The 19,437-nt window shown below is 39.5% G+C and overlaps 1 protein-coding gene across 2 annotated transcripts; it reads left to right on the plus strand.

Moving 5' to 3' along the window:
- Nucleotides 1-8,733: 8,733 nt before the first annotated feature.
- On the plus strand, nucleotides 8,734-11,297 carry LOC146364044 (uncharacterized). Of its 2 annotated transcripts, XM_084918284.1 has the most exons (5): nucleotides 8,734-8,985; nucleotides 9,212-9,256; nucleotides 9,478-9,676; nucleotides 9,860-10,060; nucleotides 10,181-11,297. In XM_084918284.1, exons 3-5 carry the CDS (start codon nucleotides 9,611-9,613, stop codon nucleotides 10,772-10,774), a joined length of 861 nt encoding a protein of 286 aa, XP_084774410.1. In that variant the 5' UTR covers nucleotides 8,734-8,985; nucleotides 9,212-9,256; nucleotides 9,478-9,610; the 3' UTR covers nucleotides 10,775-11,297. The 2 variants fall into 2 exon arrangements, with proteins under 2 accessions (XP_084774410.1, XP_084774409.1); XM_084918283.1 differs by having other exon boundaries at nucleotides 9,212-9,676.
- Nucleotides 11,298-19,437: the final 8,140 nt, after the last annotated feature.

Genomic DNA, 19,437 nt, shown 5'->3' on the forward strand with positions numbered 1-19,437 from the left:
CTGTCCCAGTCTGCTCCACCACCGGGAGATTCTCCGCTGTCCACGATGTCTTCACTGTCAGGGTAAATACAAGGATTAGCTACCGAACATGTGCTTTTCCTCAATGTCTGACTGCGAATGACTGAAAATGTGTTTACTTTAAAAAATGAAATATGTATTTGGCCACAGTAACTAAAGGTTCGCTAACTAAAAACTAACTAAAATGTAGCTTTAAAAATAGCTGAGAAAAGCCTATTTTAATAACCTCACTCCACTTCCTGCCACTGTACAAAAATGAAGCCAAAATTCCCTTTTCATGGGGACTGCCATCACTTTGTATTTTTGAAGCCAGTGTGTGCGTAGTAGTGAATAAAAGCAGATCAAAAGTACTCAAATACAACCACTTGTACACATCAAAAGAAAAACTCAGTTCACATCAATTTTATTTGTGCCAATTTTAAACCTTTATTATATTATAATATATAATATAATATTGCAAGGTAACATCCCTACAATATTATATTATAATATATAATATAATATTGCAAGGTAACATCCCTACAATAACGCAGAGAAAACCCAACAATCCGAAGATCCCCTATGAGCAAGCACTTGGCGACAGTGGGAAGGAAAAACTCCCTTTTAACAGGAAGACACCTTCAGTAGAACCAGGCTCAGTGAGGGGCGGCCATCTACCGCGACCGGTTGGGGGTGATGAAGCGACATAGATGAAATGCATGTCACTTCCTCACACATGCAGAGATGTCCTTATTGTCTTACATTTATGATGTTATAGCAAATACAGCCTCTCCTGGGTTACGGATGTAATATACCCTCAGGATGGGCGGGTATTAAATTTTTTTTCTAATATTGTCTCTTTGTGATTTATTTTGACTTTGGAAACAAAGAAATAGATCTTTTTTAACCAGCTTAAAAGCTGATTATTTCTTTGGAGTCAGTGTGAGAACTGGTAGGAGGATTTTTTAGATTTGTTCGGGTTTGGCTGAAGGCCGGCGCTTGAGTATTTTTGTACCAGGATTGTATACTCTACGTAGAGTTGACTGGGAAATAAGTACAGGTGGATGGGGATGAAACATTTCTTCTTCTGCCTTGGGAGTAACAGTGGACTTGAGGTTGAGTGAGCTCCTAGACTCAGACTGCTTCTTTGAGTTGTCTACAGTTTTAGACCGGGCCCTAGTGGAAATAGGAGGTAGCAGGCCATGCACTGCTTTTAGCTTACTGTCATATGTGGTAAGCTTGTTACCCATTTTACCCTTAAGGTCTCTAACTTCTTTCTGTTGTTCTTTCAGCTCATTGTCGTCTTTGGATGGAAAGTATTCCGTATTGCTCAGGTCAAATCTCACCTTTTTCCGGGCTATTTGTTCATCCCCATCCTTTCTTTGCTGCTCTGGGGAGGCTTTTTTCTCGACTTGCACAGTGTGGCCGAGCGTGTCATAAAGTCCCTTCAGCTGTTGCAGCAGATCGTCATTTTCTTTTTTCTGTACTGCATTCTTTTGTCGTTGAATGCCAATGTCAGTTTCCAGTTCTTCTATTACTTGCTCAAGCTTAAATACTGCGTGTTTGGACTTTGTCAGAGCTTTCTCAACCTCTTCTTTGTCCTCCACAGTTTGCGTCAACTTTGACTTCACTGTGAAGAGGTTGTCATTTGCAGAGCTAAGCTGTTTCTCGTGTTCTTTCTTTTGTTCTGCCTGCTGCAGTTTGATAATGTCCAGCTCAGTCTTTACAGCATTATAGCTGGTCTTAGCATTGGCAAGGTCTACGTTTGTCTCTTGGAGTTCTTGAGCCTTTTCTTTGATTTTATTCTGAAGTGTCTTTATAGTGTCTCTAGCTGTATAGAGTTCGTTCTCAATGCAGAACTTTGTCTCAGAAAGGAGCACTTTATCAGACCTAAGATTTTCACTTCTCTTTATCTCCAGTTCCAGATCGTTTTCTGCTTTGCTAAGAGCAGTTTTCAGACGGGCTATGTTATTTTCTTGGGATGAAATTTTCTTCCCAGATTCCTGCGTCTCATTTTCAAATTTAATTATTTGCTTAGTTTTAACCTTAAGGCATTTTTCCAGGCGGTCGATAGTAAAACGTTGCCTTGCCAGCTCCTTTATCTGACTTTCAGATTCCAGGACTTTGGCTTTTAACTCTTTCCTCAACGTTATGTTGTTACATTCCTTCTCCCTAAGACATACTTTCAGTTCATCATTTTTCTTTGTCAGTTTGTTTTTCTCGTCTATTGCCCAGCGCTTTCCCGCTTTATACTCCTCATTTTGTCTTTGACACTTTTTAAGTTCAGCCTGTAGTTTCTCTTTTTCTTCTTCCACACTTTTAACTTTCTGTTGACGGCAGTACACCTCCCCAGGTAGTGTAAGAAGCTCGTCTATCCTTCTTTCAAGGAAGTCATTACGATGAATGTACTTCTCATTGTTCTGAATCTCAGTCTGAAGCTGCTCATTTTGTTTCTGCAGTTCTTTAACATTTTCATTTTTTTCCTCAGTCGTCTTGCTTAGCTTCATCTTGAGTTCTTGGTTTTCCTGCTCTTTTTGGATTTTAAGGACAACCAGAGATTCCACCTCCTTTTCTTTCTTGTCCCGCATCGTTTTTTCAGTGGCACACTTATTTTCAAGGTGTTTGATTGCCTTACGAAGAGCCCGAATTTTTGCCTCATATTTGTTTGTGAGATCTACATTCTGTGACTCTGCGGACCTTAGCTGGGATTTGGTTTCCAGCAAAACATTTTCCATTTTTTCCATCTTTTCATCTTTGGATTCCTCTGTCATCTTAGCAACCAGTTCCTGTTCTTCTTTCAAAGATGCCTCAAGACTTGAAATCTTAGAATTCTTTTCATCGATTTCCTCAAGCTGAAGCTTTTCAGCTTGTTTGTACTTTTGTATTTCATTTCTGAGCACCTGCATTTCTTTGGACTCGTCTTTCATCTTTGCAACCAGTCCCTGCTCTTTTTTCAAAGATGCCTCAAGACTTGAAATCCTACAATTCTTTTCTTGGATTTCCTCAAGCTGAAGTTTTTCAGCTTGTTTGTAATTTTCTATCTCATTTCTGAGCATCTGCATATCAAAGTAGCTTAGGGAAGTCATTTCGAAATGAATGTATTTAGTTTAGTTTATACGACCTGTTATTCTGTGTTTGAAAAATGATCTACTCAATGAGACGACAAAGTGTTCGCAAGTGGAAACTGAAACCCTACTTACTTCAGAACTATAGCGATCTATGGGTTCAAGGTATGTACTTGGGGGATATTTATAGGATCTGACTCCGCCCCCAGAACTGTCTTCAAAGGAGTTCAAGTGACGTTATCGCCGAACGTCGTGACATTCAAAGGACAGTCTATTATGATGTCATTTTGTTCCAGAATGGGTTACATTTGAATTTGTGTCTTTGCAAGTTTGATCAGCTTGCATTGCGATTTTTTTTTTAGCAGACTTTAGCGATCCTTCTACTTGGCCTGTCTTCAAGTTTAAGGTATCTGTCGTTTCCCACCGTATCCCGCCCGGATCGATCCATTTATGTACGAGCCCATCCGCCCCCGGATCCGTTCATCGGGGCTCATCGCTGCTGTTGTAGTCACTTGTCCGGAGCTAACAACAGCTGTTGAGCTGACTATTAAGCTAACATTATGCCCGCTAGTGTTAGGTTCACGTGTCCTACAAGTCACACTTTTTCTGTGATAAACAGTTGAATTAAATTCTTACAGCGTATGAGAGGCTACCAGCGTCAAAACATTAGCAATAGGTGACAATAACGAGTGCTGGAGGATTTATTTAGTTATTTATTTAGACCCATTTCTTCAGTATAAGAAGCCATACTATCAGAACACCGCAATACAGATACAACTAATACTGGCGAACATCACAAAAGGTACAAGTACTTATTCTGCAGAAAAACTTTCACCATTTGTGCTTAAGAGTATATGAATTTATATGACTACTGCTTATGTTGAAGATTAAGCTCAGTTTTAATATTTCATGTCATTCTATAATGATCATAGCGTATGCAGAGATGACACATATTTTTCCATTTTAATATTCAGCTGAGCATGAATGGAATGTCAGAGTGGTGTCTGACAGTATATATGTATCTTATTATAATGAACATAGTGTATATATGTATGAATGTTTGATTCAAAGATAAGATTAGACATTTAAAATAAATTAATAACAAACAAAAATCTAGCAGGTTGAGCACTGTGTGAACCAGGAAACATTCAAGCAGATGAAAAATATATTAAATGAAAATACTGAGCTCATCGTTGATCAGCTTGGATTGTGTAGATCACAAATCTTTTGGTGTGAATCTTTTTTTATTTAATTTTTATAATATCCATCGTGACTCTCTTTTTCATCAGTGGAACTCTGTCCCAGTCTGCTCCACCACCGGGAGATTCTCCGCTGTCCACGATGTCTTCACTGTCAGGGTAAATACAAGGATTAGCTACCGAACATGTGCTTTTCCTCAATGTCTGACTGCGAATGACTGAAAATGTGTTTACTTTAAAAAATGAAATATGTATTTGGCCACAGTAACTAAAGGTTCGCTAACTAAAAACTAACTAAAATGTAGCTTTAAAAATAGCTGAGAAAAGCCTATTTTAATAACCTCACTCCACTTCCTGCCACTGTACAAAAATGAAGCCAAAATTCCCTTTTCATGGGGACTGCCATCACTTTGTATTTTTGAAGCCAGTGTGTGCGTAGTAGTGAATAAAAGCAGATCAAAAGTACTCAAATACAACCACTTGTACACATCAAAAGAAAAACTCAGTTCACATCAATTTTATTTGTGCCAATTTTAAACCTTTATTATATTATAATATATAATATAATATTGCAAGGTAACATCCCTACAATATTATATTATAATATATAATATAATATTGCAAGGTAACATCCCTACAATAACGCAGAGAAAACCCAACAATCCGAAGATCCCCTATGAGCAAGCACTTGGCGACAGTGGGAAGGAAAAACTCCCTTTTAACAGGAAGACACCTTCAGTAGAACCAGGCTCAGTGAGGGGCGGCCATCTACCGCGACCGGTTGGGGGTGATGAAGCGACATAGATGAAATGCATGTCACTTCCTCACACATGCAGAGATGTCCTTATTGTCTTACATTTATGATGTTATAGCAAATACAGCCTCTCCTGGGTTACGGATGTAATATACCCTCAGGATGGGCGGGTATTAAATTTTTTTTCTAATATTGTCTCTTTGTGATTTATTTTGACTTTGGAAACAAAGAAATAGATCTTTTTTAACCAGCTTAAAAGCTGATTATTTCTTTGGAGTCAGTGTGAGAACTGGTAGGAGGATTTTTTAGATTTGTTCGGGTTTGGCTGAAGGCCGGCGCTTGAGTATTTTTGTACCAGGATTGTATACTCTACGTAGAGTTGACTGGGAAATAAGTACAGGTGGATGGGGATGAAACATTTCTTCTTCTGCCTTGGGAGTAACAGTGGACTTGAGGTTGAGTGAGCTCCTAGACTCAGACTGCTTCTTTGAGTTGTCTACAGTTTTAGACCGGGCCCTAGTGGAAATAGGAGGTAGCAGGCCATGCACTGCTTTTAGCTTACTGTCATATGTGGTAAGCTTGTTACCCATTTTACCCTTAAGGTCTCTAACTTCTTTCTGTTGTTCTTTCAGCTCATTGTCGTCTTTGGATGGAAAGTATTCCGTATTGCTCAGGTCAAATCTCACCTTTTTCCGGGCTATTTGTTCATCCCCATCCTTTCTTTGCTGCTCTGGGGAGGCTTTTTTCTCGACTTGCACAGTGTGGCCGAGCGTGTCATAAAGTCCCTTCAGCTGTTGCAGCAGATCGTCATTTTCTTTTGTCTGTACTGCATTCTTTTGTCGTTGAATGCCAATGTCAGTTTCCAGTTCTTCTATTACTTGCTCAAGCTTAAATACTGCGTGTTTGGACTTTGTCAGAGCTTTCTCAACCTCTTCTTTGTCCTCCACAGTTTGCGTCAACTTTGACTTCACTGTGAAGAGGTTGTCATTTGCAGAGCTAAGCTGTTTCTCGTGTTCTTTCTTTTGTTCTGCCTGCTGCAGTTTGATAATGTCCAGCTCAGTCTTTACAGCATTATAGCTGGTCTTAGCATTGGCAAGGTCTACGTTTGTCTCTTGGAGTTCTTGAGCCTTTTCTTTGATTTTATTCTGAAGTGTCTTTATAGTGTCTCTAGCTGTATAGAGTTCGTTCTCAATGCAGAACTTTGTCTCAGAAAGGAGCACTTTATCAGACCTAAGATTTTCACTTCTCTTTATCTCCAGTTCCAGATCGTTTTCTGCTTTGCTAAGAGCAGTTTTCAGACGGGCTATGTTATTTTCTTGGGATGAAATTTTCTTCCCAGATTCCTGCGTCTCATTTTCAAATTTAATTATTTGCTTAGTTTTAACCTTAAGGCATTTTTCCAGGCGGTCGATAGTAAAACGTTGCCTTGCCAGCTCCTTTATCTGACTTTCAGATTCCAGGACTTTGGCTTTTAACTCTTTCCTCAACGTTATGTTGTTACATTCCTTCTCCCTAAGACATACTTTCAGTTCATCATTTTTCTTTGTCAGTTTGTTTTTCTCGTCTATTGCCCAGCGCTTTCCCGCTTTATACTCCTCATTTTGTCTTTGACACTTTTTAAGTTCAGCCTGTAGTTTCTCTTTTTCTTCTTCCACACTTTTAACTTTCTGTTGACGGCAGTACACCTCCCCAGGTAGTGTAAGAAGCTCGTCTATCCTTCTTTCAAGGAAGTCATTACGATGAATGTACTTCTCATTGTTCTGAATCTCAGTCTGAAGCTGCTCATTTTGTTTCTGCAGTTCTTTAACATTTTCATTTTTTTCCTCAGTCGTCTTGCTTAGCTTCATCTTGAGTTCTTGGTTTTCCTGCTCATTTTGGATTTTAAGGACAACCAGAGATTCCACCTCCTTTTCTTTCTTGTCCCGCATCGTTTTTTCAGTGGCACACTTATTTTCAAGGTGTTTGATTGCCTTACGAAGAGCCCGAATTTTTGCCTCATATTTGTTTGTGAGGTCTACATTCTGTGACTCTGCGGACCTTAGCTGGGATTTGGTTTCCAGCAAAACATTTTCCATTTTTTCCATCTTTTCATCTTTGGATTCCTCTGTCATCTTAGCAACCAGTTCCTGTTCTTCTTTCAAAGATGCCTCAAGACTTGAAATCTTAGAATTCTTTTCATCGATTTCCTCAAGCTGAAGCTTTTCAGCTTGTTTGTACTTTTGTATTTCATTTCTGAGCACCTGCATTTCTTTGGACTCGTCTTTCATCTTTGCAACCAGTCCCTGCTCTTTTTTCAAAGATGCCTCAAGACTTGAAATCCTACAATTCTTTTCTTGGATTTCCTCAAGCTGAAGTTTTTCAGCTTGTTTGTAATTTTCTATCTCATTTCTGAGCATCTGCATATCAAAGTAGCTTAGGGAAGTCATTTCGAAATGAATGTATTTAGTTTAGTTTATACGACCTGTTATTCTGTGTTTGAAAAATGATCTACTCAATGAGACGACAAAGTGTTCGCAAGTGGAAACTGAAACCCTACTTACTTCAGAACTATAGCGATCTATGGGTTCAAGGTATGTACTTGGGGGATATTTATAGGATCTGACTCCGCCCCCAGAACTGTCTTCAAAGGAGTTCAAGTGACGTTATCGCCGAACGTCGTGACATTCAAAGGACAGTCTATTATGATGTCATTTTGTTCCAGAATGGGTTACATTTGAATTTGTGTCTTTGCAAGTTTGATCAGCTTGCATTGCGATTTTTTTTTTAGCAGACTTTAGCGATCCTTCTACTTGGCCTGTCTTCAAGTTTAAGGTATCTGTCGTTTCCCACCGTATCCCGCCCGGATCGATCCATTTATGTACGAGCCCATCCGCCCCCGGATCCGTTCATCGGGGCTCATCGCTGCTGTTGTAGTCACTTGTCCGGAGCTAACAACAGCTGTTGAGCTGACTATTAAGCTAACATTATGCCCGCTAGTGTTAGGTTCACGTGTCCTACAAGTCACACTTTTTCTGTGATAAACAGTTGAATTAAATTCTTACAGCGTATGAGAGGCTACCAGCGTCAAAATATTAGCAATAGGTGACAATAACGAGTGCTGGAGGATTTATTTAGTTATTTATTTAGACCCATTTCTTCAGTATAAGAAGCCATACTATCAGAACACCGCAATACAGATACAACTAATACTGGCGAACATCACAAAAGGTACAAGTACTTATTCTGCAGAAAAACTTTCACCATTTGTGCTTAAGAGTATATGAATTTATATGACTACTGCTTATGTTGAAGATTAAGCTCAGTTTTAATATTTCATGTCATTCTATAATGATCATAGCGTATGCAGAGATGACACATATTTTTCCATTTTAATATTCAGCTGAGCATGAATGGAATGTCAGAGTGGTGTCTGACAGTATATATGTATCTTATTATAATGAACATAGTGTATATATGTATGAATGTTTGATTCAAAGATAAGATTAGACATTTAAAATAAATTAATAACAAACAAAAATCTAGCAGGTTGAGCACTGTGTGAACCAGGAAACATTCAAGCAGATGAAAAATATATTAAATGAAAATACTGAGCTTATCGTTGATCAGCTTGGATTGTGTAGATCACAAATCTTTTGGTCTGAATCTTTTTTTATTTAATTTTTATAATATCCATCGTGACTCTCTTTTTCATCAGTGGAAGTCTGTCCCAGTCTGCTCCACCACCGGGAGATTCTCCGCTGTCCACGATGTCTTCACTGTGGATGCCAGGGAATACAACACAAGAAAACTTGCAAATACCATTCAGCATTGATGGTGCCTCCCCAGCTGTGCAAGTTATTCATGTCACGAGCAGGAGTGCACCCCTGTACAATTACAATTGCTTTGCTTTTGAAGTGTGGTTTGATAAACCCAGATTGTCCTCCTCTCCCTTTTAGCCTAGGTATCACACCATCTGTGAGTTCAGGCTCAGGTAAGTTGGGACTGCTGCCAGATACTTTTTTTATATAACATAATTCGAATTGGGGCTTAATTTTACCATTGCAGAGCTTCTCCTGTCTTTTGTTGCATGTCTCAAACTTTTATGTTGCTGCCATCAAATTTGTATTTTTCAAAAAGGAATACAATGCTTTAGTTTAAAGAGATGATATGTTGTCACACTTCTAACATTTCAGCGTAAATATATATTATCCTCTCAGGTTACTCTGGTATGAATGATTCTGAGCAGCCCCTACTGGAGCGAGGTATGAGACGAAAGGATTTAAATGTTATTTCCAAGTGTATTTAAAGCTGGGTTTCAATATATTCATTTACATTGCGAGGGAGGAAAAACAGAATTTAAGAGACGTTTCCTCTTGCTTACATTATTTAGTGTAATGTGGCAAATGTTTTACAGAAAAGATGCAGACCTGAGCTCTTTTAACAAGATTATTTTTGCCTTTTTTTCTTTTTTCTTTTAAATTAGGTTTTGATGAAGGAGTACAATGTGTCTTTGTGCCCTTCCTCTAGCAACTGTCGTTGGAACTCCATGATGCTACGGCGAATGGTCCAGGAGTCTGTCTGGAGGTAGTGACACAGCCAGCGCCCCACCGCTGGTCATGGTTATGAGGGAACAAGTGATTGACATTCTAGGTCTTCTTGAGCCCTTTGAGGAGGATTTACAGGTAACAGAGCAAGTTAATAAAAACCTGATGTGTGCAATAATTACACCAGGCATCTTCAACATCTATAATGAAATTTCCAAATCTACATGTGTAACCTTTTGTTCAGTAATCCCATAATCAGGCTAAGAAGAAATGTGAACAGGGTCTTTAATAGAAGACATGTTTGTGTCTTATCTATCGTAGGTCCTGCAGGGAAATGGTGTGACTATGTCTCTCATCATACCGTCCCTCATTGGACTTGATAAAACCTTGGAGAATTGTGTCACCAACTACACCCACTTCTGCAAGGCCCTGCGCACAGGCCTCTACACACACTTCCAGCCAGTGATTCACCAGAAGGACATGATACTAGCTGCTGTGCTGGATCCTAGGATCAAACTGCAGGTACCAAATTAGGCCAGAAGCATAGCGGACTTCTGTAGATTGATATTTAGTTGAATATGCGTGTTGAGTAGATAAAGGAAAAAAATGTGTGTACATTTAAAACAACCATTTTTTTTGCAGCCGTTTTCTGATGACAACCAGGATGAACAGAGTGATTTCCTAACACCTCCGTCAAAATCTGAGGCTCGCAGCATTGTTGAGTCCACATTAGAAAACATGGAAGCCTCAACTTTTCTTACTGTTGAGGCAGAGAAAGATCAGACAGGCAGTGGGCTGGAGCACGATGTGAAAGAAGAAAGCCAGACAGATGCCGTGAAGGACACTTGTGCTGGCAGCTCAGACAACAACTGTCCTGAAATCAGTGAAAACGACCTCAAGAGGAAGTCCATCTTCAACTTCCTTCAGCCGCCTGCAAAGACTCTAAAGATGTCAGAGTTCGACGTGTACCTGTCTGAACCGCTGTGGGAAAGCAACTCTACTCTTCAGTACTGGAAATGTGCTTCTCGATTCCCGAAGCTCCAAGGCCTCGCCAAGAAGCTGCTGGCGGTGCCCGCCACATCTGGAGGTTTTGACCGTTTCAGTCCGATGGCTGCGTGCATTGTGAAAGCAAAAAGGAACCGCCTGCCACCTCACACCACAGAGAGACTGCTACTGTACAAAAACTCTGTAAAAGTGAAGACTGTTAAAAAGCCCAGTCGGGCTGCTAAACACTGATGGATAACAGCTGAGTGTGGCAGAGCTTTCACAGCATTAAACAGAAACTCTGCCTCTACTTTTAAAAACTGTGCCATACGCTAAGAAGGAGGGTGAACTGCTAATACCTCTTATATTGTAGCAAATGAATCAGCTGACTCTTTCTTCCTAGAACACATTTGCTGGACTGCATTACAAAAAAAAAAACAAGTCCTGTGTTACAGCTGGTTTCATCAGTTTGTTAAAGGGACGCATTCTGGTCAGTGATCCTCACAGCTTCATACCTGCAGCAGCGATAGAGATGCACACTGTCTCTGCGTGCTGTACGGTGCTGCTCAGAGTTGTACTTTGTCCCTTCCACACATGATTCAAGTCAGAGCTCTCTACTGAATTGGGAAATGGCAAATTAGAAATGGAGTCAGTGAATGAATGGTATCTGATTCACTTCAAACCAAAATGAGTTCAGCTTGTATCGTTCTTTTGCAGAATGTCATGTTTTCTTACTGCAATTTTTGTTAAGACAGTAATAAAATGTCAAATCAGAGGTTGAATGCTTATTTATTTCCACTATGGACTGATAAATGAGATATTTGCTGCCAAACGTGATGGAACAGTAGATCTTTATATTGAATTTGGCTATTCAGTCCCTCCAGCAAAAGTCATTTATATTTTATAGTCAAATGAGAAATCCACTGTACATTTCTTTCAGGCATTACAGTTTTGTTTCATTCATTCTAACGTGAAATACAACAGTGTCAGCATCTTTTCAGCTTTTTATCAGACTTGTCTTTCACCATTTTCAAATAGCCTAATCAATAATTCATGTACTTTCATAGATGCTGTTATTTTCCTCAAAACCTTAAATTTCTAAAAAGAAAACATTTTGCTTGGATAAACTATAATGTCTGATGGAAGTTGATGGAAAAGCTTAGTTTAGTTTGGCTTTGTCAGGTAGGCTGATGTTGGCATTGAATGACAGCTACCTGATTTTACTGTGGTAAAGACCGATAATGTGTTGAAAATTAACACCAGTGTTATGAGTGCTTTGATCTCCTCTGAGAAGCATTCAAAAAGGTTTTTCTTGCATTAAACATTGGAGTATGTATCAGCTGTGTTATCAAGAAACTGAGATATCTGCTTGAAACTGGAACTGATATTAAAGACAGTTTGCGACTGAAGAAAACTGTGAGAACATTTTTTTAATCCTCTCATTGATTCATCTTCAGTTGAAACTGCGTCAAATCAGCTGCCAATAAGTAATTTAAATGCATTCTATTTTGTTTTAGTGTTATTATTCATTTACATTTTATTGCGTCATTGTAGTGCATTTTACTTGTTTTAGTTGCATTCTAGTTTGTAAAGCAAGTTGTGCAGCATGGGCTGTTGGAAATGTGCTCGATCAATAAACTTGACCTTGACCATGTGTGGAGGGAGCCAGAAACATGCTGCTGTTTGCACATTGTAACGTTGGACCCAAGAAACATAAACTGGAGCGAATATGACGACAGCAGAACTTTTATTTAATACTGTGGTTTTGTACTGGGACACAGACACTCCTGCTCTCTCTCTCTGCTGTCACGTCCGCCTCCCTCCTCCGACTGTCACTGCCAACATATAAAGAGACACAATCACTGTCAGATCCCAGCACACCTGTTCACCCCGCCCCTGCGCCGCCCCGGGAGCTCACTGCGTCACCCCTCCTCTGCAGCTGGCCAGAGACCACACCCACGACACACACATATTTAATAATTGGCTCTGCAGAGGAGCTAAAGAAGAGTCCAGCATGTTGCTCTGACTGTGTAACTCCTAAAGGTACAGTAACGGCAACATTGCCTAGTGACTGATCAGGCCAGTAACATTTCTGTTTCTCATATAAACCATCTCAGTGACTTCAGCAGAGATATTTCGTTAGTCAGGGTAAATACAAGGATTAGCTACCGAACATGTGCTTTTCCTCAATGTCTGACTGCGAATGACTGAAAATGTGTTTACTTTAAAAAATGAAATATGTATTTGGCCACAGTAACTAAAGGTTCGCTAACTAAAAACTAACTAAAATGTAGCTTTAAAAATAGCTGAGAACAGCCTATTTTAATAACCTCACTCCACTTCCTGCCACTGTACAAAAATGAAGCCAAAATTCCCTTTTCATGGGGACTGCCATCACTTTGTATTTTTGAAGCCAGTGTGTGCGTAGTAGTGAATAAAAGCAGATCAAAAGTACTCAAATACAACCACTTGTACACATCAAAAGAAAAACTCAGTTCACATCAATTTTATTTGTGCCAATTTTAAACCTTTATTATATTATAATATATAATATAATATTGCAAGGTAACATCCCTACAATAACGCAGAGAAAACCCAACAATCCGAAGATCCCCTATGAGCAAGCACTTGGCGACAGTGGGAAGGAAAAACTCCCTTTTAACAGGAAGACACCTTCAGTAGAACCAGGCTCAGTGAGGGGCGGCCATCTACCGCGACCGGTTGGGGGTGATGAAGCGACATAGATGAAATGCATGTCACTTCCTCACACATGCAGAGATGTCCTTATTGTCTTACATTTATGATGTTATAGCAAATACAGCCTCTCCTGGGTTACGGATGTAATATACCCTCAGGATGGGCGGGTATTAAATTTTTTTTCTAATATTGTCTCTTTGTGATTTATTTTGACTTTGGAAACAAAGAAATAGATCTTTTTTAACCAGCTTAAAAGCTGATTATTTCTTTGGAGTCAGTGTGAGAACTGGTAGGAGGATTTTTTAGATTTGTTCGGGTTTGGCTGAAGGCCGGCGCTTGAGTATTTTTGTACCAGGATTGTATACTCTACGTAGAGTTGACTGGGAAATAAGTACAGGTGGATGGGGATGAAACATTTCTTCTTCTGCCTTGGGAGTAACAGTGGACTTGAGGTTGAGTGAGCTCCTAGACTCAGACTGCTTCTTTGAGTTGTCTACAGTTTTAGACCGGGCCCTAGTGGAAATAGGAGGTAGCAGGCCATGCACTGCTTTTAGCTTACTGTCATATGTGGTAAGCTTGTTACCCATTTTACCCTTAAGGTCTCTAACTTCTTTCTGTTGTTCTTTCAGCTCATTGTCGTCTTTGGATGGAAAGTATTCCGTATTGCTCAGGTCAAATCTCACCTTTTTCCGGGCTATTTGTTCATCCCCATCCTTTCTTTGCTGCTCTGGGGAGGCTTTTTTCTCGACTTGCACAGTGTGGCCAAGCGTGTCATAAAGTCCCTTCAGCTGTTGCAGCAGATCGTCATTTTCTTTTGTCTGTACTGCATTCTTTTGTCGTTGAATGCCAATGTCAGTTTCCAGTTCTTCTATTACTTGCTCAAGCTTAAATACTGCGTGTTTGGACTTTGTCAGAGCTTTCTCAACCTCTTCTTTGTCCTCCACAGTTTGCGTCAACTTTGACTTCACTGTGAAGAGGTTGTCATTTGCAGAGCTAAGCTGTTTCTCGTGTTCTTTCTTTTGTTCTGCCTGCTGCAGTTTGATAATGTCCAGCTCAGTCTTTACAGCATTATAGCTGGTCTTAGCATTGGCAAGGTCTACGTTTGTCTCTTGGAGTTCTTGAGCCTTTTCTTTGATTTTATTCTGAAGTGTCTTTATAGTGTCTCTAGCTGTATAGAGTTCGTTCTCAATGCAGAACTTTGTCTCAGAAAGGAGCACTTTATCAGACCTAAGATTTTCACTTCTCTTTATCTCCAGTTCCAGATCGTTTTCTGCTTTGCTAAGAGCAGTTTTCAGACGGGCTATGTTATTTTCTTGGGATGAAATTTTCTTCCCAGATTCCTGCGTCTCATTTTCAAATTTAATTATTTGCTTAGTTTTAACCTTAAGGCATTTTTCCAGGCGGTCGATAGTAAAACGTTGCCTTGCCAGCTCCTTTATCTGACTTTCAGATTCCAGGACTTTGGCTTTTAACTCTTTCCTCAACGTTATGTTGTTACATTCCTTCTCCCTAAGACATACTTTCAGTTCATCATTTTTCTTTGTCAGTTTGTTTTTCTCGTCTATTGCCCAGCGCTTTCCCGCTTTATACTCCTCATTTTGTCTTTGACACTTTTTAAGTTCAGCCTGTAGTTTCTCTTTTTCTTCTTCCACACTTTTAACTTTCTGTTGACGGCAGTACACCTCCCCAGGTAGTGTAAGAAGCTCGTCTATCCTTCTTTCAAGGAAGTCATTACGATGAATGTACTTCTCATTGTTCTGAATCTCAGTCTGAAGCTGCTCATTTTGTTTCTGCAGTTCTTTAACATTTTCATTTTTTTCCTCAGTCGTCTTGCTTAGCTTCATCTTGAGTTCTTGGTTTTCCTGCTCATTTTGGATTTTAAGGACAACCAGAGATTCCACCTCCTTTTCTTTCTTGTCCCGCATCGTTTTTTCAGTGGCACACTTATTTTCAAGGTGTTTGATTGCCTTACGAAGAGCCCGAATTTTTGCCTCATATTTGTTTGTGAGGTCTACATTCTGTGACTCTGCGGACCTTAGCTGGGATTTGGTTTCCAGCAAAACATTTTCCATTTTTTCCATCTTTTCATCTTTGGATTCCTCTGTCATCTTAGCAACCAGTTCCTGTTCTTCTTTCAAAGATGCCTCAAGACTTGAAATCTTAGAATTCTTTTCATCGATTTCCTCAAGCTGAAGCTTTTCAGCTTGTTTGTACTTTTGTATTTCATTTCTGAGCACCTGCATTTCTTTGGACTCGTCTTTCATCTTTGCAACCAGTCCCTGCTCTTTTTTCAAAGATGCCTCAAGACTTGAAATCCTACAATTCTTTTCTTGGATTTCCTCAAGCTGAAGTTTTTCAGCTTGTTTGTAATTTTCTATCTCATTTCTGAGCATCTGCATATCAAAGTAGCTTAGGGAAGTCATTTCGAAATGAATGTATTTAGTTTAGTTTATACGACCTGTTATTCTGTGTTTGAAAAATGATCTACTCAATGAGACGACAAAGTGTTCGCAAGTGGAAACTGAAACCCTACTTACTTCAGAACTATAGCGATCTATGGGTTCAAGGTATGTACTTGGGGGATATTTATAGGATCTGACTCCGCCCCCAGAACTGTCTTCAAAGGAGTTCAAGTGACGTTATCGCCGAACGTCGTGACATTCAAAGGACAGTCTATTATGATGTCATTTTGTTCCAGAATGGGTTACATTTGAATTTGTGTCTTTGCAAGTTTGATCAGCTTGCATTGCGATTTTTTTTTTAGCAGACTTTAGCGATCCTTCTACTTGGCCTGTCTTCAAGTTTAAGGTATCTGTCGTTTCCCACCGTATCCCGCCCGGATCGATCCATTTATGTACGAGCCCATCCGCCCCCGGATCCGTTCATCGGGGCTCATCGCTGCTGTTGTAGTCACTTGTCCGGAGCTAACAACAGCTGTTGAGCTGACTATTAAGCTAACATTATGCCCGCTAGTGTTAGGTTCACGTGTCCTACAAGTCACACTTTTTCTGTGATAAACAGTTGAATTAAATTCTTACAGCGTATGAGAGGCTACCAGCGTCAAAACATTAGCAATAGGTGACAATAACGAGTGCTGGAGGATTTATTTAGTTATTTATTTAGACCCATTTCTTCAGTATAAGAAGCCATACTATCAGAACACCGCAATACAGATACAACTAATACTGGCGAACATCACAAAAGGTACAAGTACTTATTCTGCAGAAAAACTTTCACCATTTGTGCTTAAGAGTATATGAATTTATATGACTACTGCTTATGTTGAAGATTAAGCTCAGTTTTAATATTTCATGTCATTCTATAATGATCATAGCGTATGCAGAGATGACACATATTTTTCCATTTTAATATTCAGCTGAGCATGAATGGAATGTCAGAGTGGTGTCTGACAGTATATATGTATCTTATTATAATGAACATAGTGTATATATGTATGAATGTTTGATTCAAAGATAAGATTAGACATTTAAAATAAATTAATAACAAACAAAAATCTAGCAGGTTGAGCACTGTGTGAACCAGGAAACATTCAAGCAGATGAAAAATATATTAAATGAAAATACTGAGCTCATCGTTGATCAGCTTGGATTGTGTAGATCACAAATCTTTTGGTGTGAATCTTTTTTTATTTAATTTTTATAATATCCATCGTGACTCTCTTTTTCATCAGTGGAACTCTGTCCCAGTCTGCTCCACCACCGGGAGATTCTCCGCTGTCCACGATGTCTTCACTGTCAGGGTAAATACAAGGATTAGCTACCGAACATGTGCTTTTCCTCAATGTCTGACTGCGAATGACTGAAAATGTGTTTACTTTAAAAAATGAAATATGTATTTGGCCACAGTAACTAAAGGTTCGCTAACTAAAAACTAACTAAAATGTAGCTTTAAAAATAGCTGAGAAAAGCCTATTTTAATAACCTCACTCCACTTCCTGCCACTGTACAAAAATGAAGCCAAAATTCCCTTTTCATGGGGACTGCCATCACTTTGTATTTTTGAAGCCAGTGTGTGCGTAGTAGTGAATAAAAGCAGATCAAAAGTACTCAAATACAACCACTTGTACACATCAAAAGAAAAACTCAGTTCACATCAATTTTATTTGTGCCAATTTTAAACCTTTATTATATTATAATATATAATATAATATTGCAAGGTAACATCCCTACAATATTATATTATAATATATAATATAATATTGCAAGGTAACATCCCTACAATAACGCAGAGAAAACCCAACAATCCGAAGATCCCCTATGAGCAAGCACTTGGCGACAGTGGGAAGGAAAAACTCCCTTTTAACAGGAAGACACCTTCAGTAGAACCAGGCTCAGTGAGGGGCGGCCATCTACCGCGACCGGTTGGGGGTGATGAAGCGACATAGATGAAATGCATGTCACTTCCTCACACATGCAGAGATGTCCTTATTGTCTTACATTTATGATGTTATAGCAAATACAGCCTCTCCTGGGTTACGGATGTAATATACCCTCAGGATGGGCGGGTATTAAATTTTTTTTCTAATATTGTCTCTTTGTGATTTATTTTGACTTTGGAAACAAAGAAATAGATCTTTTTTAACCAGCTTAAAAGCTGATTATTTCTTTGGAGTCAGTGTGAGAACTGGTAGGAGGATTTTTTAGATTTGTTCGGGTTTGGCTGAAGGCCGGCGCTTGAGTATTTTTGTACCAGGATTGTATACTCTACGTAGAGTTGACTGGGAAATAAGTACAGGTGGATGGGGATGAAACATTTCTTCTTCTGCCTTGGGAGTAACAGTGGACTTGAGGTTGAGTGAGCTCCTAGACTCAGACTGCTTCTTTGAGTTGTCTACAGTTTTAGACCGGGCCCTAGTGGAAATAGGAGGTAGCAGGCCATGCACTGCTTTTAGCTTACTGTCATATGTGGTAAGCTTGTTACCCATTTTACCCTTAAGGTCTCTAACTTCTTTCTGTTGTTCTTTCAGCTCATTGTCGTCTTTGGATGGAAAGTATTCCGTATTGCTCAGGTCAAATCTCACCTTTTTCCGGGCTATTTGTTCATCCCCATCCTTTCTTTGCTGCTCTGGGGAGGCTTTTTTCTCGACTTGCACAGTGTGGCCGAGCGTGTCATAAAGTCCCTTCAGCTGTTGCAGCAGATCGTCATTTTCTTTTGTCTGTACTGCATTCTTTTGTCGTTGAATGCCAATGTCAGTTTCCAGTTCTTCTATTACTTGCTCAAGCTTAAATACTGCGTGTTTGGACTTTGTCAGAGCTTTCTCAACCTCTTCTTTGTCCTCCACAGTTTGCGTCAACTTTGACTTCACTGTGAAGAGGTTGTCATTTGCAGAGCTAAGCTGTTTCTCGTGTTCTTTCTTTTGTTCTGCCTGCTGCAGTTTGATAATGTCCAGCTCAGTCTTTACAGCATTATAGCTGGTCTTAGCATTGGCAAGGTCTACGTTTGTCTCTTGGAGTTCTTGAGCCTTTTCTTTGATTTTATTCTGAAGTGTCTTTATAGTGTCTCTAGCTGTATAGAGTTCGTTCTCAATGCAGAACTTTGTCTCAGAAAGGAGCACTTTATCAGACCTAAGATTTTCACTTCTCTTTATCTCCAGTTCCAGATCGTTTTCTGCTTTGCTAAGAGCAGTTTTCAGACGGGCTATGTTATTTTCTTGGGATGAAATTTTCTTCCCAGATTCCTGCGTCTCATTTTCAAATTTAATTATTTGCTTAGTTTTAACCTTAAGGCATTTTTCCAGGCGGTCGATAGTAAAACGTTGCCTTGCCAGCTCCTTTATCTGACTTTCAGATTCCAGGACTTTGGCTTTTAACTCTTTCCTCAACGTTATGTTGTTACATTCCTTCTCCCTAAGACATACTTTCAGTTCATCATTTTTCTTTGTCAGTTTGTTTTTCTCGTCTATTGCCCAGCGCTTTCCCGCTTTATACTCCTCATTTTGTCTTTGACACTTTTTAAGTTCAGCCTGTAGTTTCTCTTTTTCTTCTTCCACACTTTTAACTTTCTGTTGACGGCAGTACACCTCCCCAGGTAGTGTAAGAAGCTCGTCTATCCTTCTTTCAAGGAAGTCATTACGATGAATGTACTTCTCATTGTTCTGAATCTCAGTCTGAAGCTGCTCATTTTGTTTCTGCAGTTCTTTAACATTTTCATTTTTTTCCTCAGTCGTCTTGCTTAGCTTCATCTTGAGTTCTTGGTTT

The sequence above is a fragment of the Perissodus microlepis genome, chromosome 20 (assembly GCF_051167445.1).
Source record: "Perissodus microlepis isolate ML-2025 ecotype Zambia chromosome 20, ASM5116744v1, whole genome shotgun sequence".
Lineage (NCBI taxonomy): Eukaryota > Metazoa > Chordata > Actinopteri > Cichliformes > Cichlidae > Perissodus > Perissodus microlepis.

Excerpts from the sequence above, each read along its gene's own strand:
- LOC146364044 (XM_084918283.1), top strand. The coding sequence starts at position 9,611 with ATGGTTATGAGGGAACAAGTGATTGACATTCTAGGTCTTCTTGAGCCC. Across the intron at positions 9,677-9,859 it reads CCTTTGAGGAGGATTTACAG|GTCCTGCAGGGAAATGGTGT; the intron begins GTAACAGAGCAA and ends TATCTATCGTAG. Across the intron at positions 10,061-10,180 it reads ATCCTAGGATCAAACTGCAG|CCGTTTTCTGATGACAACCA; the intron begins GTACCAAATTAG and ends TTTTTTTTGCAG.